Source organism: Primulina tabacum, chromosome 1 (assembly GCF_025594145.1).
Source record: "Primulina tabacum isolate GXHZ01 chromosome 1, ASM2559414v2, whole genome shotgun sequence".
NCBI lineage: Eukaryota > Viridiplantae > Streptophyta > Magnoliopsida > Lamiales > Gesneriaceae > Primulina > Primulina tabacum.
The window spans coordinates 56,848,432-56,870,189 of NC_134550.1; the positions used below are offsets into that span (position 1 = coordinate 56,848,432).

The 21,758-nt window shown below is 34.0% G+C and overlaps 3 protein-coding genes across 6 annotated transcripts; 2 read left to right on the top strand and 1 right to left on the bottom strand.

Annotated features, from left to right (window-relative positions):
* Positions 1 to 3,716: 3,716 nt before the first annotated feature.
* LOC142553049 (uncharacterized) lies at positions 3,717 to 11,711 on the top strand. The gene is made up of 10 exons (XM_075663040.1): positions 3,717 to 4,492; positions 4,590 to 4,688; positions 4,849 to 5,060; positions 5,891 to 6,084; positions 6,697 to 6,802; positions 6,900 to 7,216; positions 7,830 to 8,264; positions 8,957 to 9,038; positions 9,134 to 10,696; positions 11,333 to 11,711. The coding sequence occupies exons 1-10, from the start codon at positions 4,425 to 4,427 to the stop codon at positions 11,482 to 11,484; spliced, it is 3,228 nt and encodes a 1,075-aa protein (XP_075519155.1). The 5' UTR covers positions 3,717 to 4,424; the 3' UTR covers positions 11,485 to 11,711.
* A 2,422-nt stretch (positions 11,712 to 14,133) lies between these two features.
* On the bottom strand, positions 14,134 to 16,760 carry LOC142553057 (uncharacterized). Of its 3 annotated transcripts, none has more exons than XM_075663064.1 (7): positions 16,649 to 16,760; positions 15,571 to 15,669; positions 15,424 to 15,486; positions 15,306 to 15,353; positions 15,161 to 15,214; positions 14,683 to 14,734; positions 14,134 to 14,583 (listed from the first exon to the last, which is right to left on the bottom strand). In XM_075663064.1, the coding sequence occupies exons 2-7, from the start codon at positions 15,652 to 15,654 to the stop codon at positions 14,540 to 14,542; spliced, it is 345 nt and encodes a 114-aa protein (XP_075519179.1). In that variant the 5' UTR covers positions 15,655 to 15,669; positions 16,649 to 16,760; the 3' UTR covers positions 14,134 to 14,539. The 3 variants fall into 3 exon arrangements, with proteins under 3 accessions (XP_075519179.1, XP_075519173.1, XP_075519167.1); XM_075663058.1 differs by having other exon boundaries at positions 14,677 to 14,734; XM_075663052.1 differs by having other exon boundaries at positions 14,671 to 14,734.
* A 1,748-nt stretch (positions 16,761 to 18,508) lies between these two features.
* On the top strand, positions 18,509 to 20,237 carry LOC142520249 (WRKY transcription factor 22-like). Of its 2 annotated transcripts, none has more exons than XM_075623254.1 (3): positions 18,509 to 19,061; positions 19,211 to 19,321; positions 19,485 to 20,237. In XM_075623254.1, the coding sequence occupies exons 1-3, from the start codon at positions 18,568 to 18,570 to the stop codon at positions 19,909 to 19,911; spliced, it is 1,032 nt and encodes a 343-aa protein (XP_075479369.1). In that variant the 5' UTR covers positions 18,509 to 18,567; the 3' UTR covers positions 19,912 to 20,237. The 2 variants fall into 2 exon arrangements, with proteins under 2 accessions (XP_075479369.1, XP_075479372.1); XM_075623257.1 differs by having other exon boundaries at positions 18,509 to 19,056; positions 19,209 to 19,321.
* The last annotated feature ends 1,521 nt before the right edge of the window (positions 20,238 to 21,758 follow it).

The window sequence follows — 21,758 nt, forward strand, 5'->3', positions numbered from 1 at the left end:
ACAAGCAAGACAGTCTTTATGGAACGAGCAAGAACTATTACCTCCCTTAGCTTCAGTTCATCCTATATGAGAACATTTCTGCAACTCCACAGCATCAATAGCCAAACCTCTCTACAGGAGGAAATTCACACATCCCTACTACCCCTTCAACCTGCTCCACCAGAAGATGATTACACGGATGCGGCACCACTCCACTGCTAATCCCCTTCATCCACAAAGCTCCATGTATATATACTTCTTTCCCTTCTTAGCCATCCCTATCCTTACGTTCGAAATACTAATCCCAGTAAAAGTATCACCCGAAATCCCCTGCATCATTCCAGCCATTGTCATTTGTCACATTCTCCGCCACAACGTAACCTTCAAACATATTTTGGTGCAAATTTTATATTAAAATAATGTGCTTTCTGTATCAAATACAACATTCATTCTCAACACATTTAATTCAAATCTTACGCCCAAAAAAATTTTATTTAACATATAATATATCAATATTATATTATTAATAAATTTAAATAATATTAATAGTTTTTACTATAACTATTTGTAATAAAAAATAAAAAAAGTAAATTTGTAATAAAAAAAACAAAAAAATTTGAAAAAAATGCAAACTACTGCGTCAAACAGAGGAAGGAGGCTGTGTTATTTTGCTAAAATAGCACAGCCTCCCTTGGAAGACAGAATGCTGCACGCAGATGCCCTAAAGTCAATTCCTACAATCTCAGGCAACGCGTTCGGGTGGTCATAATAAAGGTCCGCGTGAGAGCCATAGTTCCCAGTCATTCAAAAAACTCATTTCATTGAGCAGCAACAAAATCTACATTGATAAAAAAAATTGTAACAGAAATTTAAATTTAAAAGCCTAAAAGTCATGTTATCGAACTTTTGGAAAAGTATCTTCACTTTTTTTTTTTATAGAAAAAAAGATACATTTTAAAATATTATAATAAATTGGATTAGAAAAAAATATATATATAATCTAACCAATCTGAACTCTTAGGACCTAGCCGTGATTGTCCTCATTCTAATGGCACTACCGCCGACCCTTACGAATATGTGTACCCCACCACCACAAGATCTATTCTTTACTAAAATCCTCACGCCATATTTGCTTCTTTTTTTTCTTCTTTTTTTAAATGTTTGGCAGTGCAAAGTTGACGAGGCTTACAGAGAAATTCATGATTAATATTGTTAGGCTAAGTTCAGGAGCACGCCAAAAACTCATGTCAGATCAACGTTTAAAGTATTTTGGGTAAACTTTTACCAAAAACTGCACATAAAATCTGGAGTCTTGAAGCCTGTGTTTCAAACTTTTAATCACTGCAACAATAAATGATTATTGTGACATTTTTTTGTTGACATTTTTAATTAAATGTTGTTACAAATACTTAATAATGACACTTGTAAAAAATTAATAATGTGTAAAATAAAAAAACTTGTTAGATTAGTTATCCTGACATTTTTAATTGATGTCATTTTTTATATGGAGGGAAACAATTATTTTTCTCACATCGTAAAAAATCATTAAAAAACTAAAAATTGTCAATATAAATAAATGTGGGAATATTTGGGTTGGATAAATATTGGAGGGAAAATAATTGTTTATCTTAATATAAAAAAATGACATCAATTAAAAATATCAGGATAACTAATCTAATATGTTTTTTTATTCTCACATTTATTTTATCTATTTTTCCCTCCTCCTATATTTATCCAACCCAAATATTCTCACATTTGTTATTGTCACTATAAATAACATACACGACACTTTTAGTTGTCATTAAAAATGATTTTAACTGACATATAAATTTGTCATTATTACTATAATAACAAGGCATGTATAATGTATTTAAAACATGAGTTTTCCTGACATTTAAAATTGTCGTTATATGAATAATTAGTAACACGTATGAAGTTGTCATTAACATCTTATAATGACATTAAAAAATGTCAGGAAGTTTAAGACGACATTGGAATAGAGGACATTTGTTGGAGGTGGTATTAAAACTTAAATGTCACTAAATATTGAATATGATGACATTTATGAATGTCACCATAAGTATTTATTCTTGTAGTGAATCTTAAATTCCATTTTCATGAAATAATCCTATTTCAAAGTTATAACAAAAAAAATGTCGTTGATTTCAAGATTTCTGATGGTGTCTACTGTCTAGTTTGGGTCATCCATGACAACGTAATATCAATAAGTATTAATAATTCATATCACTGATTTTTACTCAATTTCTTGGATCCTCTTATTCGAGTGTTTGAAGATTACCGTTCGAGGTAACCAGAATATCGTCGTGGTGTTCTAACCCATGCTTTAGAATCTTGAGAAGTTATTTTGATACGTGCTCGCAAAAAAAAGGGAAAACTTTAAGAGGTGTCTGAGTTCATAGAGTGTGTGAACATTTGATCAATAGTCGGTAGTTTAATTCCTCGTACCAATATCTTCTCGGATAAGTTTGTCGCACATGGTTTGTCCAATCGATTTACTTGATTAGTTTGATTTGTAAGATATTGTGTTAATCCGATGTTTATCCAATATATATTAAAAAAATAGTGATTGCAAGTTGACACGTCATAGAAGAAATATAGTTGTTGCCATGTGTACTAAAAATTCAAAATTATTTTGATATTAAAAAATACAATTCAAAATTAAATTACTTATTAAAACTTGATATTATGAAGGTTGTGATATATATAATTAGTAAGTCGATCTCACGCGTCTATATTTATAAAAATGGTGAATGCGGTTTATATATAAAAATAATAATAATATTTTTTCATGATCATTTCTCTTTTCACTTGTCACAATCACATAGTTTAATAATATTAATTTATGTTTGTCTCTTTGAGATATCGATATTTTATATTATCAAATTTCAGTTTTTTTTCATGGAGTGAACGCCTCACTATCAGTACATTAATGTCATATCAACGCCACGTAGAAGATTTAGAATGTCCATTGTACTCACACCTCGTTCAATCCTACCAAATATGTCCTAATTGTATAATATTAATTTCTATTTTAGTATTTTGTTAATATAATCTCAATTAATATTTATTTATTCACACATGAATTATTTTCAAGATTTTACCCCAAAACCATTAGTGATTATTTCAACGGATAGACTCTATCATAATTCTTTCAAATCGTAAACCCAAATAAAGAACTTACAATTCAAGTTTGATTTCTATAAATAGAAAAATAATTTAAATTAGAATATATGAAACTATAAATAAAATCGTGTAAAACTATCACCTGAATAACATCCAATGATAAATTATTTGAATATCAAATTATATCCTTATATAACTTAATTTTAATGGCTTAAATAATTTATTTATATAAATGAGTAGGTACTTATGGGACGGTTTCAAAAATTTACCTGTGAGACATTAATATAAAAATAATTTTTTATTAATTGAGTCGTTTTACAATATTGATATGGAAGGCAGTCTAATATGAGTTTTTTGTATTTATTATATTTAATCTTTTTAATAAAAATATAAATGCTATATTTATGATATACTTTTTAAAATTACAAAAATCATCGTTTTTTGAAAAAAAGAAAAATAATTGGTTTGGGATATTGTGACAATTCTAAATATATTCTACCGGGAGTGACTTCACGTCACCGTAAAGCGCGTGAACAACCTCCTACTTTCTGAGCGTTTATAAATTGTTTTTGCTATTACATCTACTCGTTTCCGAAAAAAAAATCCCTCTTCCACGCTCTTTCCCCCTTTTTACAAACAAAACCTAAAAACACACATATATATACATACAGATTCGAATATGTATTCACCGATACATACATGTATCAATAGTTAACGTACGTACGCGTGGATGTGCTGGTGAATTTTGTGATTCTGACTTTATTTTGATCGAAAAGTATGAAGAAAAGATTGAGGGAATTTTGTGCCGTTGTTTTTGTTTTCCGTATCTCTATTTTCGTTCTTGTAGCCGAACACTAGGTTTGAGATTTTGTATAGATAGATTGTAACTGTAGCCGAGGCTTTAAAATTTGTTGATAGATGGGGTTTAGCATTCTAGGTTTAGGATGATTAGTGGTTGATTTCCAATTTTTTGTATTGGATTTGATGGTATTGGGATATGGATTATTACTGAGCTGGATCAGTTGGTGAATTTTAGCTTGCAGTTAGTTTCTTGAGGCGTTGTTGCTGTTTTTTGGAACGCTGTCAACATGGACTTGGTTATGTGCTGTATTGGCTCTCCATGAAACGAAGGGGCTTATTTTTAAGTGAGGAAATTTGATGTGACTTGTTTGAGTCCGGGATTTACTTACCTTCGGTCTTTGGTTATACTCAATTGGATTAGATTTGGTGAATTCGAAGAGATTGTGGCTGAGATTCATTTTTAGCTTGTGTAAAAGTTATATGCGATTCCGAACTGCAGAATGAGCGTAGAAAATGAATATCAAAGCTGTCCGCACAATGCTTCTGGAAATTTCGGAGTAGTTTTAAAGTAATTACCTTACTTATTTTATCTGCTGATCTTGTTTATCCCTGGTTTTTAATTATATTGTGTTTGGGATTAATACCAGAGTGTTTTGATGATTCAGGGAGCCTAAACTATCATATACGAGGGAGTTTCTAGTGTCTTTGAGCAATTTGGATATCTGCAGGAGGCTGCCAAGTGGATTTGATGAATCACTGCTGAGGTGAGAATTGAATGCTGATTACATCATGGAAACCAAAAAATAATATTCTTAGTGAAGTTTACTGTGTTACTTGTTCAGAATATCTATCTTCTTTTTACGCATGTTGTTGACTATTGATAATCATTGTTTTAACTATGTATATATGTTGAATTTGAGGTAGTGAGTTTGAGGGCACCTCAGAGAGCATACCAGATCGACCAAGAATTCCTGGGAGCTTGCCCTTGCAGAGTTTCAGACGGAGCCAGTACGACTCATCTCCACCCGCTCAAGGGGATTCTGGTAACTACTCTAGGAGCATCAATGGAAAATGGGAAAGCCGTTCGTCAGGGAGGAGTGATCGAGACAATGGATCTCAATTTGAAAGGGATTCAGGTTCTGTTCTACATTTCTTCATAAGTTTAAAAGATGAACGATTCTATGCTGTCAGCCATACACTGTCTCCATAAGTAGTCTTAGTATTTCGGTTAAGAGGTTACACGACATAATAAACTAGTTTTTGGGGTTGGTTTAGCCTTAGTACTTTGAGAGGAAACCTTGGAACAGGCTATTAGTCAATGCCCATAATGTAGCTAAATGTCTGCATTACAAGTCGGATGAAGGTTCATGCAACACATTTCTGTAGGTGAGTGAAACTTGTCCAACGTAGAGTCGTAGACAGCCATGGGCTTTGCCTTCTCATGGTGTGAGCTCTGTTATATGTCGCACATTGTCTCCACGAGAAATAGTTGAGTGGTCCCTAAGCTTGAGAGGTTCTACTAATATACTAGTTTTGAGTTGGACTCCTTAATTGAGGATGTGTTATAACATATTTATACTGGCCTGTTGGTTACTTTAATTTTATAATGTAGGGATAAATACGTGCTTGCATTACTTTGATGTCTACCTGAGAGGTCTACATGGACCAGTGTTAAAAGGCCATACTTGTAATCTTATAACACAGCCTACTTTGGTGTTTGATGTCCGGACTACTTGATCTTGAACTATGAGAAACAAAGAGTACTTCGAGTGGATGATTGCAAGGCATATTTTCGATCCTATGTTATCTTGTTCTTGGTCCAAACTTTCCGGTGAACTTTTGTTCTTTTCTAATTGTTTCTAATTGTCTGTTTATCCTCGTGTCCTTTTAAGAAATAACAAATATTTTTTGTCTCTTCATTTCTGGGTAATGTTTTCAATATTTTTATTCATCATTAATCATACAGAATCTGGAAGGCGTATTGGGAATCAAGCTCGAGGGTCTTGGCAAACTCATGAACATGATGGGCTCCTTGGAAGTGGTTCATTTCCGAAACCATTTGGAAATGCGTCTGGGATGTCGGCTGCAAAGATAAGAACAAATGAGCACTTTCAACTTAGCAAGAGCAATGAGCCATACCATCCTCCACGACCATACAAGGTCAAGTAAACGTGTACACCACACAACCATATGTGTCATTACTAAAATATTCATTTAATAAAAAATATCATAAAGATCTATTTTAGTACATTTGTTGCTCATGATAACTACCGTATCTTATGCACTTTGCAATTATTTTTAAAATTACTAAATTGTTTCTTTATCTTTATCTATATTTGAATATATATACACATCACTTCTAAATAATAAAAATTATTATAAAAATAATAAATTTCAAAATAACAAAATGTATCATATTTAAATAAATATTAAAAATCTTATAAAAATTATTTCTAATTTTAATATAGTCTCTAAATTTTTTACACAAATTATTCAACACCCAAAAATTATGCACGCGTCTCGTGCGAAGGAATATAAAACACCAAAAAAAATTCATATATATGCACGCATCTGTACCCATGGGTACTAAATTATTCAACAGGTTCCAATAGCTCATTTAGTCATTTTCACCCAGGTAGTATTGTTTAAAAAATTTATCTTAGCTTTTTCCTTTTTCCTGTATGGTATTTCTGTTAATTATTGTAATTCTCATGCCAATAGATTATCTGTGTATGCCTTTTACTGATCTTGTACGACTTCTAATTTTTTCAGGCTGTGCCTCATTCAAGAAGAGACACAGACTCCTACAACGATGAAACTTTTGGTTCAATGGAGTGCACTAGTGAGGATAGAGCAGAGGAGGAGAGGAAGAGAAGAGGTATTGTTTTGTTATTATTTGGAAGCGTGTATAGCTATGTGTAATTGTGCTATCCTTTTTCCAATTTATTTTCTGTTACAATCCCATTTAAATTCAGCCTCTTTTGAGATGATGAGGAAAGAACAGCAAAAGGCTTTTCAGGAGAAGCAAAAATCAAATCTGGAGAATCAGAAAGATGGTATCTCAGGCCTTTTTGAAGATTTGGATGATAGCAAAGAGGAAAGAGGACATTTTGTGAGGAAAAATGAATTGGAGGTCTCTGCTGCAATTCCGATAATCAATAATGATCCTGAGAAATCTTCTTTTGCTTTACACTCTCCTGCATCTAGACCACTCGTCCCTCCTGGTTTTCAAAGCAATGTTCTTGATAAGAATTCTGGTGTGAAATCTTTGATTCTTCCTCCTTTGTCAGAGGTATGATAGTTCGACTTTTCCTTTCTATGTTATTTCTTTGATTAAAAATACCGATATGCTTTGGAACAACTTCAAGTGATTTTCATAACATTCATGATCTCATTCATGGACTTTTTTTAAATGGATTTGTGTGCTCTTTAACGTGTGTGATTAGATCTCTCTGTCTCATGATAAAATGTTTTGAGGTGGGATACAAATCCGTTCTTTCTTTATGTGATTACCTCTTTGATCTGTGCTGATTGAATTGTTAACTTGGGTTGTTGGCACTTTTTCGTTTGAGGTGGGATATAAATACCTTCTTTCTTTATGTGACTACCTCCATGATACGTGCTGATTGATTTGTTAACTTGGGTAGTTGGCACTTTTTCGTTGCAAACTAATGGCCTCAATGAAGATAAAGGAGTAACCATTTATTAATTTTACTTTATGTCAACTGTGATACCTACATGATTCCCTTCCCCCTTCCCTTTTCTTAATGTCCCAGTTTCCCTTGTGTATGGGAGGTTTCTCTTGAGGTTCTGTTCATACAATTTTTCTTTGAATTTTAGACCCATGTCACAAAACCAGTGAAATTGGTTGTTCTGAATAGTCAGATCTATTTTGCATTTTATAGGTCAGAAAACCTGTAACTGGGGTAGGCCTCTCAGAATCGGAAGCCAACCTTATCCAAAATAATATGAAAGATGATTTAGAGCAACAGCTGTCTCAGGATATGAATTTAGTTGATGGGCAGCCTGCAGAGAAAATGAAGTACCCTCACCTTTTAAACAAAGATGACGCTATGAATTTACGCCCAACTTTGGATATGCACCCCACAAAACATGGCATAAAAGATCATATATTCCACAGCTCTAGTCATTTCAATTTTCATGGAACCCTGGATGACTTTGGGATAGTCGAACTTGATGCAAAAGTATCAGATTATACTGATGCCAAAGTATCAGAGGACACTGTTAGTGAATCCAATCAAAATTATTCAACTTCAGCATTGGAGAACTTTTTCGGCAGCACATTATCCATGAATTCCGGTGGTTCTACTTCAGTTGAGGTTATTCAAATTTAAACGCATCTCTGTTGCATGTGTCTTGTTTGATTCCTGCAATCTTTCTGTAATTTTACATCTCACTGGTTCTGAAGACGATTGATTATGTTCTTTAAATTTAAAGTAGCTAATATGTATTCACAAATTTGAAAACCGGGAATTCCCTTTTCTCTTTAAGGAAATTTTGTGCGGAGCGATATGCACACATGAGCGATGCAATGGCTTGTGAAAAATTTTGATATTGACAAAACGTCCCTTTATTTTCCTATCCCATTCTGATCCCTATGCTGTTACCCTTCTTGATTCCATCACGTGTTTGTTTTTTTTACAATGTATTCCATCATCTATTCTTGCATTTTCTTTTTTACCTAAAAAATTAATCATATGCCTGTGGAACTAGTAGAAACCTTTTATAATGGTTTTGCTTACCAAATTTTATATTAAAACAGATGTCATTGTCTGTGCAAGTTTTTTCGTGCTTATGTTTATCAATTTATGAGTTGATATAGTGATGTTCTTGTTGATTTATTCAGTCTTGTGCATTTTTTCCGATAATCAGTCTTCCAGTCTTTCTTGATTGTAGTTGGGTATGTAAGGCGATTAATCACTTCTAGGTCCAAAAAAAGGCTGTTTAATCATCTTTTCATGTGATTTTGAGTAGTGTGAACTGTTGCTTACTCTAATTTGGATGTGTTCAGCATCATGATAGTAAACCTGATGATACACGGCGCCCCGAATCTGTCCCGTCTTCAAAGTTTGCCCAATGGTTTTTTGATGAAGGTGTGATGGTCAAGTACTTCACTTTCAATATTGTTAAAGTTCTGTAGCTGTTGTGTTGATTTGATTTTCATTTTTCTATCTTCAAAATCTCGCAGAAGTAAAGTTTGTTGATGTGTCATCAGGGAGGCCAAATGATTTATTATCACTAATAGTCAGTGGTGATAAAGGTAGATGTCAAGTTTCTGACTTAGAAGCAGCTGAGCGTTTTCCACCTGATTTCTCCTCCAAAACGTCGGAACAATCCGATCGGTCTAAACTAGACATCACGTCTATTGATAATGGTGTCTATAACCAGCTAAGTATTAATAACGATGAGGAGACTATTCCTCCCGTGCTTACCTGTGAAGACCTTGAACTGATAATTCTATCAGAGTACAGTGCAAAAAGTACAGCTGGGCTCTCAGTCCTAAAAGGTTCGAGCTCAAGTAGTACAAATACTGAACAACAAAGTGCGCATGTTGATGGTCATGCATCTATACACCTGCTTTCTCTTTTGCAAAAGGGAACTGAACGGGGTGTAAACTCTGGTGTGGATATAAATTTTGGAGAGAAAATATCAGGTTCTCAAGAATACAATGTGGAGACAACAGTCAATATGCCTAAATGGGAAGAGAATAACAGTGATGTCCCCAGTTCGGTTAGTAGCCTGACACTTGAAACACTCTTTGGAACTGCTTTTATGAAGGAGCTACAATCAGTTGAAGCACCTGTTTCTGTCCATGGGGTATCAATCGGGTCTGCTCAAGTTGATGCGCCTGATCCTCCTGGATTACCCTTTCCAGCCTCAGATAATGGCCTTTCTTCCCCTAGACGCAACAAATTTGGCTTGCAAAGACCAAGTCATGGCTATGGTATTTCAGCTTCAAATCACAAACAGCGGACAAAGCTGACTAAGGCTGAGAACTGGAATGGCTATGATGGTTCCCTAACTGATATAACTTCATCAAAGCATCATACAGAAGCAGCTCCAATGCACATTGGGTTTCAAGAGGGTGCTGAAACTCAGCTGCCTGAATTGAGCTCCTTTTCTTCAAGCGATCCTCGTGACCACTGGATGTCAAACTTTATGTCAATTGGTAGTTCGAGTAGCAATGTGAACTCTTCTTTAGATGGACATGTTGATATCATGGACAAACTGGCTGCTATCAGTTCTGTTAAAGATCACCAACTCATGGGAGGCTCGGAAAAACGGAACTTTATACGTGATCCTTATGAGCAAGTGGAGCCTCACATTCCCTATCGCAGTCTTCAGATGCAGCAATCTTTGCCACAGTTTCATATGCCACAAATGTCTCAAGTGAGGCCATTATATCATCACTTGGAGTCACATCCTGCTCACATGAGTCCCCAGATGAAGTTACGGGGTCCTGAAACCGTGTTTAACCACGATTCTCTAGTCAATCGTCAAATTCAATCAAACATGAACCGACCTTTTCCTCACCAGAATGTTAGGTTTGCAGGATTTGAGATTCCATCACATCATTCAGCTTTGCATCAGCAGATGCAAATGTCCGGAAACCATCCTCCTCACTTGTTACCTGACTTTTCAAGGGGTGGCAATCAAGCAGCTTACTTTTTGCCAGAAGTTAATAAGATGCAAAATTACTCTTTTGGGCATCATGCACCAAAAATTGGCAGCCATGGGGTGCCTTATACAGGTAAATCTTTTACGAATGTAATGTTACCACAATAGGCGAAACTGGGGTGCCTGTTTTGTGTTCTTAACTTGAGCTTACAATAGGTTAGGGTCTTAGAGATATGTCCATTATTCCAACTTCAATGTATGAAGAGAACTGTAAAAAACAGTTTATCTACTGGTGGCCATTAAGTTATATATTTTTATGTGTTGTTCTTGTGTGTCATTTCTCCTAAAAAATATCGATAAGAATGAGTAGCTGAACTTGTGAACTTATAAGAATAACAAAGAATTTTGCTTGGTTACTATATTTATAGGAGTTGCTGTTTTATGCATTATTTATTTTTCTATATTAAAGATCTAAATTAAGAATTTCTTCTCCCAGGAAGCAGTTCATGATGTACAAAATTGCTAATTTTTTAGCTCTTAGCATGAGCAATTAGTTATCGTTCTCAGCCTACACTCCTGTAGTTATTTTTCATCATTTGTTTCCTCTAGTTCCTAGGTGACCTAGCTATTACTGTTGTATATTTCTCAGTAACTTGCAATAGAAAACATCGGTTACTCTTCAAATACTTATTGGTAGTAACATAGTCATTTTCTTTGAAGTTTTAGAATCCAAATTTCAATCTGATTTTGCCGGTTGAATTGGCTCCAGATATCAATTCTGGAGGCAATCCTTCCGAGTCTTTTCAGATGTTAATCGAAATGGAGCGTCGTGCGAACTTAAAGCAGTCCCACCCTTTTGCTCCTAGCCATAACCGTGGAAGTCATGGGTACGAACCAGACTTGGATTTCCAATATAGATAGTTGAACATTATCACACATGGAAGGGCGAGCTATGGTGATATTGGAAAATGTCATCTTTGCCATTGCAGAACAGTTGGTACCCGCCATCTTGGTGAGCAAACTTGTAGAATATGGTTTCATTCCTCTGTAACTTGAATTTATGTTGAGAATGGGATTGGAGAATACAAGAACTTCCTCACTTTGTTATGGATATGATGATTGTGACAGTTGAATCTTATTTTCTCTTATGTTTCCTGTTATATTTCTTTGTTTAGCTAAGCCACAACTGTTGAATGCCAAGTTAGAGCTGGTCTTTCTTTCTAGTTATGTAATTAAAAGTCCATGTATGTATGATGAATCGACGCTCTGAGCAAATTTTCTATATTGTAGATTGAGCACAGAACACGTACTTTTGTTTAAGCTAATTTTAGTTTTTAGAATGCATCCTTGTGAAAATCTTGTATTCAAAACATGTCATTGCATTATTCAAACCCTCATTTTTAAACAATTTTTAGACAAGTGGACTCCCATTTGGCCCATAAACCACCTTAAGCTAAAGGATTATTGTCTTGGGTCCTTGACTTTGTTTTCGTTTGAGTTTGAATTGAGAACGCTGAAACTTATTGTTCCATTCTCAGATGGATTTGGTTCCGTTTAGAATTAGTGCATGGAATTTCTCTTCAAAACAGGTTTGGTAAACAAAGCAAGGTCAGAGCATGAGAGTTTTAGTAAAATGTTCTTAGGAAGACATGACATTGGCTTTGTTGGGCCCGACTATGACTCTCATAGGTTTGAGGCTTTCTGAATAACGATAAACTCTTCTTGTCTGCATTTATGCTGCCCTAATAACTGTTTTCCATTTGAAATTACTGGTCCGACTATATTACTTGTCTTGAGTGATTTAATATATTTGGCATTTAGAATTTTTTGAAAAATCCAGCACCCAAAAGAAGTAAAACAGTCAATAAAACCCAAACAAGAGGATATGCTGCGAGATATCAGAGTTAAGCATCCACAAGTAAACCAAAATATTGGCACAAAAAAACAGACCTCCAGTTTCTTTGCAAAGTTTTTTCGATCCACGACTCGTTGCGTGGTTAGAGCTGCTACATTTTTTAACCATGGTACCACCAGCTGTTCCAGTATCATCTGAAACACAGGGACAATGATTTCACCAGCACCAATTAGACGGAACTTCAAGAAATTGGTCATGCTCCTGCTCACTCCAGCTCTCTCTGGATTTAATAATCGTGTATGGCTTCCGGGTCATCTTATTCGGGTCCTCGAGGACGAAGATTCAAGCAAATGAGCATTGATCCCAGTTCTCATGGGATCCCCGCCCTATATAAAAACCGTAGAAGTGGGTAAAATCCTGAGACGGGGAGGGATTGGGATACATTGACACCATGTGTGATCAGTCCAACAAAACGCGAAGCAATTGCGGTTTCTTCTGCGATGCCATGCTAACATGGGAGAGGGAGACGACGGTGTTGAAGCTTTTATATAGGGGAGAGGAGGGCACATCGTGACCGTACACGTGACTGGCGGAGAGTTGATGCCTAGCTGGGCTGGTAACACATTAACTTTTTATCGTTATTCAATAAAAATATTTAAAGTAAAACAAGAATAATATTAGGCCATCCACAACTGTTGATACAATGTAAGCTATGTAATCCAAATATCTCTTCCATCTAAATATTCATTACTGCACATCATTGATTTGTGTGTCACAATAATACCTTATTATAAATTTGTAATCGGGTATTACAATTTTTTTTTTAATTTCTTCATGCTAGCGTGATTGAGACGCGCTTGTTTTTTGGGTCGAGCTCTTTTTTGGTCGAAATTTTTTTTTTTTGGGTCGAGCTCAACCTAAGCTCAAAGGTCAAGCTCTTCACTGTGCTCTCGACCCAAGCTCTTCACTCACTTTGGGTGGTGCTTCTTTTTATTTTATTTCATTTTTTTTAAATATTTATTTAATTATTATGTGAAATATAAACGGACGATTGAATGAAATCTGTACAACGTTTTTCTCTGATCAATTAAGAACGTTGGATTTTGATAAATAATAGATAAAAATAATTAAAATGATGAAATGATTTTATTTAAATGAAAATAAAATATTAATTAAAGTGACAGTAGAATCCATAAATATTTGGTTGGTGTGATATTTGATTGTGAAATATGAGATATTTAAGTAGAAAAATATTTGATTAATGACGTGGATCAGAGAGTCCACAAATATTTGAAAGAAATATCTTTGTTATTGTGGATGGTCTTGTGAAATCTATATTTAATGATCAATATAGTATTTAATATTATATTTATAATTAACTGACATACGGCTATCTGACCTATAAATTTCACAACACAGGATAATCATGTCATTCGATCTGTTCTTACGTTTAATTAATACCTCTGGGGTAGAAACAAACTCAATGTATGCGAATTTAAATATGTTTGTATTGATTTATTATGAAGTGATAGAGAGAGGTGTCCATATCGGAAGAAATCTGAATGTGGTTGGCTAATAGCTATGGGAAATTTGGAACATCAAATTTTGCCCTCTGTTTTTTTATTAGGAAAGACTAAAGAGCACGTTCCACATCCACAGTAGCACCATATTATATTATGACAACTTATGCCACGCTTTAAATATGGAGTGCTTCCTCAAAAAAAAAATTATATATCACATTCCACTCAAAAAAGAAAGATATTTTCGTATCTACAAAAACATCATAAAACAAACCCAAGCATAGCATGAATATGTGGATCTCAGGTTAGTCCTGCAACAATTTCAATACCTAGAGAACAAAATGGGAAAAAAGAAACAGAAAGTAGGGGGGCATAGCAGATGGATTGAAACATCAACTTCTATACTGAGTGTTCATTTGAAAGTAGTAAAATAGTCTACAACCAAAGTAAGATGGGATGTAAGATGGGTCAATCTGGAAAAAACATAGCAGCCGAAAGTACAACTGCACGTAGCAGGTATTGACTGATCATCATCATTTATTTATGTCAGCATACACAAATTTCCGATCTCCCCCGTAACCACAAGATCAAAAGCATATTTTCATGAACTTGGGGTTCCATCCTCTGGTTGGGCAGTATTTCCGTCTACGCACACAAAAAATTTCTCCCTCATCTTTTATACAGCATTTCTCTAGTAAAAGTTGAAACATGGAAAAATAGCAAATCATGCACCTTCACCTTCACCTTCTGATGGAGCGCAAGGAGACTTGCGGTACCGAGTTTGCTGTTGAGTTGGCTGAACATCACATGAAAATAAGTCATTATCGGTAGAAAGGTAAATGTGATCAAAGAAATTCGTCAGAGACTCTTAATGGTCAAGGTCCAATGTCAATTCTTAGAAGATGAAATTTAAAAAGTATCACGGTGCAGTCACATTCAATTTCTTACCCTTCTTCATGAATACTTTTATCTTTGCTGCATCCGTTTTGGCATTGCAATATCATTATGAACAAAATCAAGCAAGAAAATCCTACTTCTACTTGGATTGGAAAGTGACTTCCAATTTTATATACCTTTGTAACCAAATACAGATAACAAGCATAGTGCACCAAAAGAATACAAAAGTATTCACAGCAGAATATTTAGCATGGAAAGAAGAAAAGCTCTAAATGAGTAGATTTCATAATACATATCACCTATAGATTTTCATATCGATAATTACCTGTAACTTAGGCCGGAGAGCCTCGAGTGGTCCTTTTGGTTTCTCAACACCTTGCTGTGCCCATGTAACATTAGTAAACACAGGCTAAAATGCATTTCAGGTTTCAAGCATGGAAAAATAGGCGCAGATTCAAAAAAGCAAGTACCTTCCCTAGAGCCCAATCAGCAGAATCAAAATAAGCACGCTCATGATCCTGGCATCATAAATTTACATTTCAGAAAAGAACCATCGAGATTCTTTCGAAACATATGCTGGAAGTTTACCTTAGAAATTAGTGGTGGTTTCTTGGGGATTATTCCTCCATATTTCTTCTTGACGGCTTCATCCTGAAAATAACATTAACATAGAATAAGACTTAAATGAATAAGAAGTTGAAAAGTACCCCAAAATGAACGTGATGTGAGCACAACCTCCTGGTGTGTTGATGACATGGACTTGTCAGCATCCTCCATAGCACCATCTGTTTGTTCTTTTACTTCCTCAGTTCCTGACATAATCTCCCTATAAGCCTACAAAAATTCCTCCAGAACAAATCAGTGGTTTCATAGGAAAAACTAATCTTTAAAAAGTTCACTAAGTCGAGATGGAAATACCATTTCAAAAAAGAAAAAATTATCAGTGTTTCATAAGAAAACTAATATTTGAAAACAAGACAAAGTCAACAAATGTAAACAAATGGTATCTATATAACAGAAAAAAGTTAATATCTTTCCACTATGAACTCGCCCATGAAATTCACGGATAGGAAAACTGATAAATTTTTAAACCTCGGATTGATTGATAAAGGCTGAAGAATTTACAGTTAAGGTAAAACTAATTGAACCCATGGTCAAATTGGATGTGTTCTAAAAATGTATGGTAACAATCTTACACAACTACTCAAAAAATGGAATTCCTGGTAGTTCTAATAAATCACGAAGAATACAATAAATTCCTCACAAGTCACAAGTCAAAGGTAATCGCCACTTTATGTCACTACTTTAACACACTAAACAAATTGGTAGGAAGAACTCTCCATTCTCATAAACCATTTTTTATCATTCTCAATCTTCACTGCGCTCCAACAATCCAGAAGTAAACTTTTTTTCAAAGAAAAAAAGCCAAAATTAGCACTCTGGAGCTACATACAATTATAAGCAGTTGATTGACCAAAAAATAACTACCTAGATCGTAGGAAAGCTATCTTGTGATGCATTATCATCAAAGATTCATTCGCAGAAAAATAAAGATTCACCATCCATAAAACCGCTGCAGCATATTCAGCTACGTCATTACAGATCCCGAGAGATCTCAAGAAAAATAATTAAATCAATCTTCACATAATCATACAGACATGAAAATGAAAACAAGTTATATGTGTGAATAATTAGCGATCAATCACACTTTATGCAGAAAATTAGAGAATTAACAAACATATGAACTGAGAAAATAAGAGAATTAAACAAACATGCAAACTGAAAAATGAGAGATCAAAAAGATAAAGTTTACCTCAAGTCCGCCGCTAGCTCCTTAGATCGATTGTGTTCGTTGATGTGCTGGCGTTACGATTGAATCAAAATGGAGAACAAGTTACCTTGAAGAGAGAGAAGGCGTGTGAGAAATTTACACATTTGACCTTGAATATCTTTTTATAATTGCATACTATTTTCGAATGAACAGAGAGTCGATCTCATGAATTTTTATCTGTGAGATTGATCAACTCTACCGATATTCACAATAAAAAGTAATATTATTAGCATAAAAAGGAATAGTTTTTCGTTAATGACCCAAACAAGAGATCTGTCTCACAAAATACGACCCGTGAAACCGTCTCACACAAATTTTTGTTTTATTTTTTTTCAAATGATAAATTTAAAAAGTTTATTTGAGGATGACTTTAAATTAAATATCATGGTTTAATCATTTTGAATAATATAAAGTTGTGGATAGTGAATTCTCTTTCAAATATATATATAAAAAATGTTTTTATAGTCTGATTAAAAATATTAGTCGAAAAAACCAAACATATAAATAAATTCATATTTTATTCTTATTTAATGAATTAATAACATCATAGAAAATTGTTAGGAATAATTAATATATTAATTACAAATATATTGGTAAAAAAAAATATAATGAATGCTTGCAAAAGTAGGCACTTGACCGTACATTGGAATTTGAAAGTCACTGGATCGGAGTACACATATAACTGACCAATCAACCTGAAAATAGGAACATTCGGTCAATTTCATAATTTGATGAAACTACTTGATGGATGAATGAGTGTTGAATTCTTGTTTTCATTTGTAATATTAAAGTAGGAGAACGAGTTTGCCGATGATGATTGATCAAGGGTTATTAGGACTTTGATTCTACAAACTCTTCTCCATCAGCTCCAACAGCAATTAAATCAAAAAAATAAAATTTATTAACAAAAATTATTATTTTATTTATACTAAAAATAATAGTGGAGTGAGTACTAAATTTCAAAGAAAGTACTTGAGAGGAAGCCGCCCACGTGGCTCTGCCGCCTTTTTCTCTGTGTCGGCAAGTACCGCACTCGAAGCACAATGCACACAAAGCCGCGTGGGCTTTCTGTTTATCTCTCTCACCTGTTTGACTTAAACAAAAGTCAACCGAATCAGAGCATCTGATTCAAATATCAAATTTTTTTTTTTTCAAAATAAAATAAAATTACACTAATACTGACAAATTATAAAAAAAAATTTGAATCCGATTAAATCTTTTTTTATTCTAAAAAAATGTCATTTTATATGTTCATATAAATGTATATCTAACATTACTTTGAATAATATATAAAAATAATATTTTTCTAAATATGTCAGAGAAGAAAGCATAATCAAATTACATAGTGTAAGATTCTAATTTTGTTCAATTTAATTTTCCCACTTAATCAGATAAGTTGCTAAATGCAATAAATACATGTAACTGAGTGCAAATTATTATATTCGTTTTATTTGAGATTAAATATATCATAAAAATATATTTTTTGTTTTGAAAAATTAACGCACTCAATTGTTCGGAACATCAATTCGTCAACCATAAGTGCTCTCCATTATTAAATATTAGTGATCACGCACACATGTTACGTGCGACATAATACATGAATATTATGTATTGCACATAATTTATTCTCAAAGTTTTTGATTTAATTATAATATTTTACAAATTAAATTAAATATAACATGAAATTTAATAACATTATTTTTTGTAATTATAAAATGTGAAAATTCAAGAAATAAATACATAAAAAAACAATTTTGAATCTAAGAAAAAAACTTGACCAAAAAATAGTTATTATTTGAGTCTCTTTATTAATATTGTAGAAACCCTACATTATTCTTTTTCCCCACCCAAAGACTGCGCCTTCTCTTGTCTTTTCATATCTGACCAAAAGAAGCAGGAAAATGGAGGACGATTGGGATCTGCACGCTGTGGTAAGAGGCTGCGGCTCCACCTCCACCTCCACCTCCACCACCGCCAGTTCCACGGCCACCATCGCCGCTATCCCAAATCCCTCGGATTATCTTTTTACCACTAATTTCCAACAAAATTCCAACACTTCCGCTGCTTACTGTCAAGATCTGTTTCAACACAAGAGGGAGAGCTTCAATATTGAAGACCTGCATGATCTATGCAAACCATTTTTCCCAAGATCACAGCAGCCATCTCCACAAATACGATCTGTTATTTCTCCAAAAAGTTTACCCATTTCACCGCTCTCTGTTCTTGGGGGGTTTCAAGGGCTGTCATCGTCGGAGCAACAGCAGCAGCAACTAGCGCAACGATTACTCCAACAGACTCAGATTACGCAAAAGCAGCTGCTCATATCTGTTGCTAATGCCTCAAAAGCTACTAATCTTTCACAGAATCCTAGTTCGAGGTCGGCCAAAAGAATTAGGTAAAATTATATTTGTACACTTGAAGTTGAAATTTATAGCTTTGAAATGATTTGTTGGAGAACGGGAGAAAATATCGGTGTTGGTGGTTCACTTTTCCGGCTCTGAGTTTCGGTTTTTTCTTCTTTTTTCTCGGTTGATTATTGTGTAGGAAGAACAGTTTGAAGAGGGTTTGTCATGTTCCGGCAGAGAGCTTATCATCTGATATGTGGTCTTGGAGAAAATATGGGCAAAAACCCATTAAAGGTTCACCCTATCCAAGGTTTGGTTCTTCGATTTTCAATTCAATCATTCCTCTTTCATTTTTCATTAAATTCGAAAACTATGTTTCTATTTTAATTATTGCCTATTTTCAGAAAGTTGGCGTTTCTCGAGTATTTGTAATTTGATTGACAATAGTTTTTCTTTTTGTGGTTGACAAACAGGGGATACTATAAATGCAGCACCGCGAAAGGCTGTATGGCAAGAAAACAAGTGGAGCGGAATAAATCCAACCCGGGAATGTTTATCGTCACCTACACAGCCGAGCACAACCACCCTATTCCCACACACCGAAACTCACTCGCCTGCAGCAACCGCCAGAAGCCGGCGGCGGCGGAGGAAAATCCCAGCTCCGAAAACCCTGACAAACCGTCTTCCTCTCCTCCAACGTCACCGCCAGAAGACCTCTCTCAGACGCCTGGAATGTTAGAGAGCAGCAAGGAGGAGTTGGCAGAAGCTGAGGATGACGATTTAAGCGTTTCTGACATGGCGTTGGAAGATGATTTCTTCGAGGGTTTGGAGGATTTAGCTGAACCTGACCCCGGAGAATGTATCGACGATCAGTTCCCGACGGACCTACAGTTCCCTTAGCTCGACCGGCATACAACCAACGCCGGCGGCGGTTGACTTTGTGAAGGAAAAAGGATTTACTTTCCCTCTGACATATTGTGCTTTTTTCATTTTTTCCTTTTTCTAGGCAACCCAGACGACTGCCGTAAAGAATCTCGAGATCACAATATTTTTTGTCATCATCTCACAACACGTATCATATAGAAGAGCCTTTGACTTTAAAAACAAAAAGGAAAATAAGATTCGGGCCTACCCGTTTCAAGAATTTTAGAATGCTGGCTTGAATTCCTTGTAAAAATTACATGAAATTCTAGATTCTTATTTGTTTGTTGGGTTTGCCTTTTGGTTTTATATACGAAATCTGAATAAACAGAACAAATAAATTGAATAAAACTAAAAAACAAAAATAAAAGAATGACTGATATGTGGGTTTTGTAATTATTTAGGTTTCATCAATTTGACTTTCTACTGTAATTTAACATTGGATAAAAATGTCGGGGGGCCAAATTATACTCGTCCAAGTCGACTATGTAGTAATAACTCCCGCTAAGGCTTATTTGGTCGCTTCACGAGTTACATAAGTAACGAAGGCAATCCACCAAATGTGGTTATTAGGTGTAAAAGTTCATCAAGGTGAAAGATCTGTGTAGAAACAATCAATAATAGCTCGATTTCATTATTTGTCAAAACTTTGGACAATCAAGAATTAAATTGTTTACATCTTGTACGTTGAAATAAAATCCCTTGTATGCAATCGACGATAGCTCGACTGCATTATTTGTCTTCCAAAAGAAGGCATTTCTAATTCAATACATTTCCCCCAACATTGGAGTTACACAACCTGATTCCATAGTTAATTGTCAACCAAAATTAATTTAATATGAAAATCAAATGTCAATTATGGTTGGGCGTTGAATTCTTTCATTTACTGTGATGTTCTTGTAACCATTATCGTCTAGTTTGACAACTTTAGGCCAAATCTGAAACCATCAAATGAAGTACACATAGAACCCCATGTCTATATATATATATATAGAGTTGTCCGATAAATATAGTGAGATATCGTCAAAATGAAAGTGCTAAAAAAGAAATAATCACATCATGTATGTATCCGTTATTAAATGTTTAATAATGGATATATAAGGAATATAATATTAATGTAAAGTCTTTTTTATTTTTTTAATATTCAAATTCGAATATGATTTCTCTTAAGAATCTAAACTAGATTTAAATATCTACATTACTTATATCATTATATTTCATTTCGATTACGCAATTAGGTTTTGTATTACTTTTATATATTAGTATTTCATACGTGTGATGTATGAAATGTTATTTTATGTAATTAATTATTAAATTCAGTAAGTATGGGTGCTTGAATAATTACTTAAATTTTTTATATAATGTAATGAAAATATTTAAATTTTAAATATTATTATAAAAAATTATGGCATAAAAATGTTTGTACTATTTGAGATAACAATAAAAGGAAGATAAAAAAATTATATCGTTAACGTTTTTTTTTCCATTGTATTCAATATAAAATTTTATAAATTTTTTTCCATAATATTTTTAAAAAAACGATATTTTTTAAAAATCAAATTTCCCGTCATTCATTAGATGAATGAATTTTGATTAAAAATTATAATTATATTGAGAACATGTAAAAAAAACAAATATATACTAAAATTCTGATTAAGATGCATAATAGTGCGTTCAAATGTATCATATAAATCTTCTACCGTCATATTGATTTTTTTTACCATTGTATTCGATATCTTGAACGAGTGAAACTTTTGTTGACTTTTTTTTTTAATCATTGCATTAGATATATTCGATGACCGAAATTTTTGTTGACTCTTACCATT